General features: G+C 33.4%; 1 protein-coding gene across 1 annotated transcript; it reads left to right on the forward strand.

The window, feature by feature from the left end:
• The first annotated feature begins 1,732 nt into the window (after positions 1-1,732).
• On the forward strand, positions 1,733-10,698 carry LOC128202929 (proteasome subunit beta type-6-like). The gene is made up of 6 exons (XM_052904110.1): positions 1,733-1,853; positions 2,288-2,355; positions 6,438-6,569; positions 8,094-8,223; positions 9,457-9,601; positions 10,188-10,698. Exons 1-6 carry the CDS (start codon positions 1,752-1,754, stop codon positions 10,316-10,318), a joined length of 708 nt encoding a protein of 235 aa, XP_052760070.1. The 5' UTR covers positions 1,733-1,751; the 3' UTR covers positions 10,319-10,698.
• Positions 10,699-11,150: the final 452 nt, after the last annotated feature.

The following is an 11,150-nucleotide window of genomic DNA, read 5'->3' on the forward strand; positions in this document are numbered from 1 at the left end:
CCTTAAAAATCTCCACCGCCCCTTGATTTAGCACTTTATTGGTCACGACCCGGGATCGATATCAACAGTCACTGATACCGAGGTCCCGGCTTTGATGGTCCCGGCAAATAGCATTTTATTGGTCCCAACCCGGTATCAATATTAATAGTCCGGCATATATAACTGCCCATAAGCAGTGCGTGTATACCACGTGATAAATAACGTATTATATGCTACATCGGAAGGCAACATTTTGCTTGAAATGAATACTGAAATCAAATATAACTTTTATTTTACTACACCATTTTAAATTACACAGAGGTCAGTCTATGCCGCTTAAAGAGCCCCGCCTTCGTTTTATTACCGAAGTTTGGTAAGGTGGTTAGTTTCATGAAAGACTTCGACAAACCGGTTTCTAAAATATTTTTGACAGTGCTTCGTCAGACGGCCGTATTGTGAAAAGGTTTGTCGAAGTGTTTTAAGAAACTAAACTCTCAATCAAACTTTGGTAAAAGGCCGAAGGCGGGGCTCCGTAAGCGGTATAGACTGTGCTATTTTTCATTTAAAATTGTGAAGAAATTGTGAAGTAATCTTTGTTTAAAGTCTTCATTCGAAGCAAAATATTGCCTTCTGACGTAGCGTTTATTACGCAATTTATCACGTGGTATACACACACTGATAAGGCAAGCTATGGTCAGACGGGGCGAAACGTCCTGTTCTCAGAACACTTTCTTGCCAATGAACTTTCCGCGATCTTGCTCATCCTTTAAAAAATACCAAACTTAAGCTAGTTAAAGAAGTTAAGACCAAAGAAATAAAACCATATCCAATAGTCAGAGCTGTGGGACCACTCTAGATGTCATTCATCGTAGGGCCCGCGACATTTGGGGTTCAAAATAACTCATTTGGCAAATATCCCACAAAACGTTGGTAATACCCCCCCCCCTTTGGCATAAAAAATATGTTTCAGTCAAACTTAGGGATGTGACAGGGTCAAGCCATAATGCAGCCACTATAGGGCAGACCTTTTATAAACTCAACAACAACAATAACATGCCGATGGCCAAAATAGTTGTTTATTATATTAATTTCGCTAAAAGTTTTACAGTTATTTTCTGAATATATATCCTGGGACTAATCCCTAGATGCAGATATGACAATCCAAAATTTATTCATAAAGCAATTAAGCACCTTTACGAACATATACACATTCACAAATATACAATAGTTAAAACAAATGTTAGTAAAATTATAAATCATTTCCCGTGATGTCGCAAATATGGAACGTTACAATGTTAAATTAACATGTAAGTAAAGTTACAAATCATGGTCCGTAATGATCCGAAATATGGTACCTTATAATGTAAAAACAAACTGTGAGTTAAATTATGTATAATGGTCCGTATTGTCTACAATTATGGTACGTTATATAGTAAAAACAAACTGTGAGTATAATTATAAATCATGGTCCGTAATGTCCACAGATATGGTCCGTAATGTTCCCAAATATGGTCCGTTATGTCTGGTCCGTATTTTCCCTGACCCGATATAACTAACACCCATTGAAATGATACCAAAAATGCTGTCAAAATTCGTATTGTTTATCGAAATATCGATTTACGTTTTCATTGTATACGTTAACATAACATTATTCTATGACTGACCCAAAATGAGACATGAGGGGATGTGCCATATGGTCGTTTTTAACTTATTGATTAACCAATTAAACCGGTTTAACATTCCTTCTTCACAATCAATTCAACCATAATAACATGGCGTCCATGATGACAAGCGCATATTTGCCGGCAATTTCAGCTGATTTTGCTAATGATATGAGTAAACCAGACTGGCTAACATCAGAGCTGTCAACTGGGGTAATTATACTTTTGATTATCTTCAATTGTTTTCTCACTTGTTTGTTAGTTCCTTCCATAAACATATATTTTGCTCATCCATTTTCGTCGTCCGGAATAATGGACGGTTAAGTGTTTAAAAAAAGTCAAAATTGCTGCTGTTAAAGCCCTCTTACAATTGTTTTGCACTTTTGGTGAAATATTAAACAAACCCATTGTTACAAAAATAATAGAAATGATAAGAGTTGTTGTTTTTAAAGTGACCAAATTAAACAATAAGTGCTGCTGTTGTATTTTGTTGTTGTTGTTTGTCAAGTTTTTTTTGTCGCCTATGGTCTGCTTGTACTTTTGACAAATTAATTTGCTGTTGTCACAGCATGGTACTAAATCTCCATAAACACTTGAAACTTGTTAGATATTTTTCTTAATTTTAACTTTTTATTTATTTTTTCCAGACCACAATTGCTGCCATAGAATTTGATGGAGGAGTTGTTATTGGTGCCGACTCAAGAACTACATCTGGGTGTGCATTATTTTCCCAGACTTTTATTGTAAACACAAACAGCGTTTATATTTAGTCTGAAATAAGAGACATTCAAAACAGGATTCTTCTATTCCCTGAACATCAAATAGGTTTGTCAAAAGAACTGGGAATTGAAAATTGTTAGATTGTATTCAGAAAACTATTTTATGCTTGACTAAGATAATAAAAGATGATATTCAGAGTTACAGATAAGCTGCCCATTCGCAAATACACAATTAAAATCATAGAAACGCAATTATTTTAAAAATCGAACATGTCAAGAAAAAGAGTCGAAAAAGGTATAACCAACTCAGTCAAACTTATTAACAAATTATTTAAACCCACCATCATTATCAAAGATAGTTGGTAGATTCATTGTTTATGTCATACATAGTTGTTATAGACATTGTTAGTTTTAAGTTAGTGTTTAATGAGTTTGTTTTGAAATTCTAGTTTATTTTGTAATGTCAACTTTACGCTATACAGCAACTTTAAACACTCAGTTTCACTAATTTTTCATTCTTAAGCTGTAACCAGTTATCGTTTCCAATCACACTTCTTTAAGAAAATTGTTCATTATTGTTACTCAATTAAAATCGAAACAATAATAGAAACTTGAAATACTCATTTATAATTCGAGATAAACATTTTTTTTCAAAAGTGTGGAGTAATCTCAAATACATTGAAAAACTTGTATGTAGGTCTGATATTCATATTTTGCCACTACTAAATTTGTAATTTGTAATTACTAAAGTATTTTGCACAAAATGAGCATTAAATCTACTAAAAACAGGGTTTTCCTCTTTAATTAAATTCAGTAAACAAAGCTCCATATAAAAAAGAGAACAGTTTTGCAAATATTTACTGCATATTAAAAAAGTGTCTGTTTCATGTACATACAGTTACTGTCATGTTTTAGAGTAAAGAATGAAAAGAAATATCTACAGTATTTCCTCGATTATAAGACGGGGAAAATTGGGTCCCGATTTTTAACCTCAAAGTAGGGGGCCCGTCTTATAAGTGAGTCTATAAGAAATTCAGAAAGAATAGAGTCAGAATCGGTAATATTCAACATACGGTATTCGACTGATTTATTGTCTGCTGATGACACCCCAATAAAAGTGACAAGATCACACCCATCAGATTAAGACGACCGTCTGCTTTGTTACACTACGATGAACACTCAATGTATTCTAATTGGCAAACGCTTGTTATCGGTCCAAACACATTTATCACAGGGGACACATTTTACTGCCTTCATAATTAACCCTTTAGCGCATGTATACGAGATAGGCCGACATAGCTCATTACCAGATGTATACGCATTTGGCCGACCGTATCCATTACTGGATGTAAACGCATGGCCCGCATATTTCAATAGGGTCATTTCAATATTTCAATTTTGCATCTTTCTTTTTGTAAACAATATCCCGGATGTTTATAAAATTAAAGTTTAACCTTTTGTGTATTGATTTTCCCTTGAAAATATCGTCTGCTAAATTGAGAAGGTGTTTATACTCCCAATCGCAGGTGTGATATCCCATTGTGACGTAATAAGACCACGAGCTAAGTACTGTATGGAATTTCCCCCAAATTCATTGATGCGTAAATCATTAAATATATTACGTCAGTTCAGTTTACCATTAAAATCAATTGAGATTATATTTACTTAAAGGTAATATTTTGTTTACAAACAAAAGAAACAATTAGTAAATGAGAAAATGATGGGTAAATTTTCTGTGAAGCTTATATAATGTCCATCATAGTTTTGGCTGTAAAATAGGTCATGTGCAAGCGTTTTGTTTGATCTAGATCTTTTTATTCATACCGGAAAATCATTTATTGGCTCTCTTTTTTTGTAAACAGTTTTATGAGGGGGTAATAAAGTTAAACAGACACCTTGGACTGGATCTCTCAGCTGGATGACACCGGATATTCCTGACATATTTCTGTGTATTAATACACAACAACATAAATTGTCGGCTTTTTAATCCAGATGGGTCTTTTTTATGATAGGGGTAATAAAAATTAGATCGATCCCAGCATTTTATTACCCTTTGATTTAATGCAATTATGACATTTCAAAGAAATGTTACAAATCCATCTTGAAAATACATTCACAGCTGAAATAAAATAATTTAATATTTCATCATTGACACCATTTATTAGATAATTTAATTATCTATAAAAAATGAATTCACATAAAAAAGATTTGGACACAATTATTTGGAGTAACATTGATTTTAAGGTCATACTGCTGTATTCATTTTCTCATTTTCAAATATCCAGAAAAGTACCTATGCAGATAAGGACTGCTTATCAGTAAGATGGCTATTGACTGGGAGGTGTAATCTGGCCACTTGTCTATGTGCTAAAGGGTTAAAATATTTTGAAAAAAAATCATTGTGTTATTTTTTCCATGTGAGAAATAAAACTTACTTTTTCTTTACGATTAGGCTATGCGTATATCATGCAGACTTACTGGCATGCTTCAATACACATTTCATTAATCCTTTAATATGCATTAATTTATCCGCAATCATCAATGGTTATTTATTTCTCCTAATTTAAGTCCCATCAACTGCAATCCAAACAAACATCTGCAAAATCTAACTTAATAACACATGAAATGGAATGTGTCGTGTTTGTCAGCTGCATATCATATGGTACAATTTGTGATGTCACTGCACCAGCTGTGTAAACATCAAAGGTGAATGGCAGTGGTTTGTATTTAAATAGGTCAGCCTTTACCGTCTAACCCCATTTACTTCCAAGATTGCGTCTAGGCTGGCTAGAACATACCATACGATCGGAACAATAATAATAAATAATCCTCGTCCTTCAAATCATGGTCAATATATTTGAGTTTACTACAGATATGATTGAACCTTTGGCTGTATGAAACAAATTAAATAAATCCTTAACTGCTTAACCTACCTCCACATTAGAGTTCACAGTTGACTTTAAATCGGCGACTTTCTTCCAAGCAAATGAACGAATTTAGTTGATAATTGACTGTTAAACTTGAACATTACCACAGACATGGAGAAATTCAAGTGCTGGATTTGCTTTAAAAATTGACCCCGTCTTATAAACGAGTCTAGACAAAAACACCAGATTTCATGCGCAAAGTTAGGGGGTCGTCTTATAAGCGGATCGCCTTATAGTCAGGGAAATATAACTCATAATTTGTTGTTGTATATTTACTTTTTGTGCAAGGAACAGGTTTGAAATAACATTTAAGGGTTTTTGGATCTTTTATAGACATAATCTGTTTTAAACAACTGGCCAAAAATGGCATCAAAACAATTTGTATTTGAAGGATTTGCCATATAAAAAACTCCTTGTTCACGCAAAGGAGACTTTAACAATGAATGCTATTTTGGTAATATTAGTTTTCTTGTCAGCTTTCCAATTTTTCATTTAAGCTAAAAGGAATTGATTTGAAACAAAATATTTATACTTAAGATTTTGCTTTGAAATTGAATTTATTATAAATCCTGGTCTGCTTCATTTTGACTCAATTCCTTTCATTTGTCAGTTGGGTAGTCTGGCAGACTCCTATGCAAAAACAGTTTTTGTCTAAGTAACACTCTGTAACATTGACATACACACAGTTGACTATTACATGATGGGAGGTTGCTGGTAGAAAAAGAAAACTATAAAAAGAAATAGTAGAAAGACTAAAGAATAGAAAAAAATACTTCCCCAGTTGTATTGTAATGTCAAAGTTACAAATAAGAAATGTATTCTCTGTGCAAAAATGTCAGTTTAAATCTTTTGAAATGAAAACAAATACTTCTGTCAGTGGCTGTGCCTACATTGTAAAATATATGTATTTATCTGTGATGATATTCTTGGTATACTGGGAACTTAAATCTAACCAGCTTGCTAGTTTGTAGATTTATGAACTAACAAATTAATAATTAAATTACTCAAATTGTAAGAAAGATACTTGGTTTAATGTATTTAATTTGCTATTATGTGGATTTAAGAACTAACAAATACAAATAATAATTTGAATTGTAAGAAAGATTATAAAGATTTGTCTATAAAAATGGGAATCAATATTATTTTTACAGGGCCTACATAGCCAACAGAGTTACAGACAAGCTGACGAAGGTGACAGATTACATCTACTGCTGCAGATCTGGGTCTGCGGCTGACACTCAGGCAGTTGCTGATATTGTCAACTACCATCTTAACTTCTATAAGTAGGTTTTTTCTTATCTCAAACTGTTTTTAACATAGGTACAATGCCTTGAACAGTGATTACGAACAGTCAGTCTGGATTTAAAACAACCTCGGATGTATGCCGGTACATCAGTTGAAGTAGTTCGTAAACTTATGAATTATATCATTAATGAAATGCAGTGTTTTAGAGTTGTATTTATTGATCTAAGTTTAAATTGATTGCCAGTGAAGTGTATTTTTGCAAACATAATTGAAATTCCCTAGAGTTAAGTCATTAAGTTTAACTGCTAAATGAAATTACTATGCGATCTTCTTGCAGCTGACTTAAACGTACCGCTTAAAATAGGTAAAACATTGAGATAGAAATGTAATTCAACAAAGCTCACCATCAATGCTTGCCAGAAGGAAATTACAATGGAATGAATATTTGCAATAACGAGTCCATTCGGAGCTTTTCCGCCATTTTTTTTTATCGAAAACAACCTCAGATGTATTTGGAAGGTTTACATATATATGCTACTGAAGCATTGATATAGAAATATAATTAAGCAAAGTAAAATATATGTATTGTTTTTGTAAAAGAAATTGAATAAAGATGGTTTTAAATCTCTTTGAATATATTTCTTGTACTTACATTTATAAGAACCATGCAACCCCAGCAAAAAACAGTCCAATCCATAGTTTTGTGTTAACACTAAATACCTCGAAAACAGGCCTCTACTTAAACTGTGGTGGCTGTATCCACCAAACTGTACACTTTTATTATTGTTTTTAATCAGATTTTGAAATAAAATATTATGGGCAATAGAATGGTGAAAAACGGGCAGGTGGGTGTTTGGGCAGGCAGCTTATATCGAAAACAATTTGGGGTTAAAGTTTTTATTCCATGTCATATATTCAATAGTGACTAAGTCTTAATCCAATTGTTTTGAAGATTGTAAAGTATTGATATACTGCAATACATTATAAATGTCACAACAAACACATGAAATTATGTGTTAAATTCCAGTTTAAAGCATTTTATTGAAGTTTAACTTGTTGACACATTTTGTGCACAGCAGGTGTACTGCATTTGTTAGGTAGATAATTTATAAAATGGTTTATTGTAAAAAAAAATGTACTTTTCTACACAAGTCAAGTCAAACCGGGTTTATTCTCTCATACGATAATGTTTGGCAAATAAGGTATATACAACGCATGGCGGCAGATACATATTTAAATTTAGATTGTGATACCCAATATTGTTATTGGAGAGTCATGATTTCGACTTGGAATATTACTGACTAGTACATATATACACATGTACAAAATTATATTTAATGATACTTAAGAACATTAAAAAATAAAAGAGATATACCTACAACAGTTAAGAACATCAGTCCAGTGGTCAGACTGAGCTGCAGTCCAGGTTTTAGTAATAGCCTTTAAAATATTCTGCTGATTCACATGTTTAAGAATTATAGGTCCTCTGATAATGGAGGAAATTATGAGATGTCTCTGGATGAATCATTGATTTTTACTTACCATGAATTTCAACATTACAGGATGGAGATGGGTGAGGAGCCATTGGTCCGGACAGCAGCCTCCACCTTCAGGAACCTATGTTATAACAACAGGGACGGTTTGTCAGCTGGAATCCTTGTGGCAGGCTGGGATAAACGCAATGGTGGACAGGTACGAGTTGGAAAAAATGATTTATGTTTACTATCTTCTAGAGAACTGAAGTGCTGAGGCAATATATCAGGGCTTCCGTTAAAGGACGTTTGGAAGTATATTACTCCCTAAATGTGGGCCAAAATTTCCAATAAAGAGTCTTTGGAAGTACTTAAATTTCCATTATTTTTGAGAAAACTTCCTTAAGTGAAGGCTTGGAAGTTATGAATATCAAAACTTGGTGTCTATGTTACTTTCTGGCCACATTTTCAATAAGTCTTGAAGTAAAAATAATTCTTTAAAGACAATTTTGTGAAGTTAGCATGTTATAGTTGTGAATATTTAACATTTTAAGTATCTAGCTGGACAATAGTGGAAAGTCCTGTTCCAGTGGCATAAACTTCCATATTTCAGAGGAAATCTTCCATTATTGATGTCAAGGAAGTTCATACTTCCTGTTTCAAATTCTTAATGAAAACCCTGAAGATATTCTTCTGTTATATTATGTTATAAAGCAATCATCAAAATTATACTAGCATTATTTTTACAAAAGTATTTCAGCTATTGCATTAACAATTACCAAGCCCTGCTATATTAAATCCATAATTTGAACTTGTTCATAAGTAATTTACTTGTGCAGGACTTGTTGGCTTCCTAATTTTGACTATTAATGATTTTTTTCATTAATGCATATTTAAAGGGACTAGGTATCAAATGATACCATTGTAAGGAAAAAGAAAATTGTCGAAAACTTACCTAAAATTGATATCGTGTACAATTTGCATTGAATCTATCTGACTGATGTATCACATCGCTTATGACACATGTATGTTTCGCAGTTTTTTGCTTATTTTTCCATTGTGAAATTTACTGGGTTGGTCTACCACGTAAATCCAAATTAACTTTAAAATATGTATCTGTACTAATCACGGGACCTTCACATGATAAATATACACACTATAGATAGGGAGACTACTGTGTTATTTTTTAATGGGTAAACTCATCTGAGACAATGTTAAAATATTATTTCAATCATGTAAAATAGTGTAGTATTGGCCTCATACTAGCTAGTATTGATAATACTAGGCTTCTTTCGTGGAAATACTGTATTAGTCAAGTTTGGGACCATCTGGTGTCTAATCCCTTTAAGATTTAAAAGCTACATTATTGTTAAAAGTGTTGTCTATGATGAAAAGTGTATCATTATTTTCAATGTTCTTTTATATCATTATATATTAAAATCTCTGATTTCAGGTGTACACAATCCCCCTGGGTGGTATGTGGACGCGTATGCCCGTGGCCATTGGGGGGTCTGGCAGTACGTACCTGTACGGTTATGTTGACGCCAACTATAAACCAGGCATGAACAAAGATGAGTGTCTACAGTTTATTGCCAATGGTGGGTGAATGTTCTTGTTTTGATAAGTACCAAATGTTTAAATTGTTCGGTTGATAACTTGGTGCTGTAAGTTTCTTTTGCATGTACATGTTGTGTTGATTGTTGTGATAATGTATGATTTCACTGACTTAAAATGTGTTGAATGTTTTTTTTTTTTACAGTACATTCTGTATCAGCATAGTTTATGCAAATACACTTATTTCTAATGTTTTAATGGTGTTATTGTGTGTTAATGTCATGAGAACCCTTAGCTCAGTGGTAAATTGATGGTTTGCACAGCTCTCAGAACAAAAAAGTTGAGGTTTCATTCATGGCCTTATTGTCTGCATCTTCATTGTCAGCCTCATAAAAGCGCAAAATCTTGGCCATAAATAAACAAAGAAATAAAACTTGGTACACGTTTTGCCAGAGTTATAGCCCTTTGTTGACTAAAAACCTATAGGCAAGTGTTTGTGTTCACTCTGTGGCACTCATTTGTCTATTCTTAATAAAGAAAAGAAACTCTAATATCATGTCAGATTTTGTCTGTCATTTATTCAGGAAAATTTTACTCTTCACATTGCTTAAAACTCACTTAATCTTGCAGCAATTTCGCTGGCCATTAACCGTGATGGCAGTTCAGGCGGAGTTATCAGACTTGCGTGTATAACAAAGGATGGCGTTGAACGACACGTTCTTACTGGGGACCAGCTGCCCAAGTTTTACGAAGACTCGTAGTATAGTTCTGGATAGTCTGTAGACAGTTATGATGTGCTTTTGTAAATTGTTTAATTCAAAATGACAATGTTATTTCTCCATCAAATATGTCTTCATATTTGTCCAAAAAAAGATATCGAGATAAGATAAAGCTATATAGCTTGAACTACTGTATAATATATGTTTCTTTCATTGCGAAAACAAATCAACAAAATTTTCTGAAAAAAGTGTATCAGACAGTACCAACTAAGTACGTGTTACTGTGTTGTTTGAACTTAATGTTTATAAAAAGGTTATCATATTGACCACTGCTACATTGTTGACTGAATATTCCACACATGTGCATACAAGTGCTTCTCATTGTGTGTAATTGATCATTTTCAATAAATGTTTGATATTTCTGAAGCCTTTTTACCTTTGTCCTGAAGCTTTTGATATTAAAAATCAGATGTGCTAGTTACCCAACCCATATTGCATTACGGTGCCTTACCATCTGAGGCTGCATCTGATCTGTGCAAGATACTGCTGTGACATTTATTTTTGCAAGCTAAATGTCAGACGATGTAAGGATAACACAAATAACCAAATTTTGCTTTCACAGACCCACATAGGGCACCAACTGGAGCATGTTTGCGGCCATCTAGGCGATTACACCTAGTACCTCTGGTTAAAAGTTTGGTACGTGCATTCTACCATTTTAGCTATCTGACACATATTTAAAACTCACATGCTCCTCACCCTGTGCAAGTTGGTATCCCAACACAAATACAAAGATATGGGGTGTTTCAAAACATACTCTGTCAAAGCAAGAATGTTCCTTGACAAATTCGTTTGCATCAATCAGTTGATCATT

This window comes from Mya arenaria, chromosome 9 (genome assembly GCF_026914265.1).
Source record: "Mya arenaria isolate MELC-2E11 chromosome 9, ASM2691426v1".
In the NCBI taxonomy this organism is placed as follows: domain Eukaryota; kingdom Metazoa; phylum Mollusca; class Bivalvia; order Myida; family Myidae; genus Mya; species Mya arenaria.

Coding starts and splice junctions, on each gene's coding strand:
- LOC128202929 (XM_052904110.1), top strand. CDS start 1,752: ATGGCGTCCATGATGACAAGCGCATATTTGCCGGCAATTTCAGCTGAT. Junction 1,854..2,287: donor CATCAGAGCTGTCAACTGGG/GTAATTATACTT, acceptor TATTTTTTCCAG/ACCACAATTGCTGCCATAGA. Junction 2,356..6,437: donor GACTCAAGAACTACATCTGG/GTGTGCATTATT, acceptor TTATTTTTACAG/GGCCTACATAGCCAACAGAG.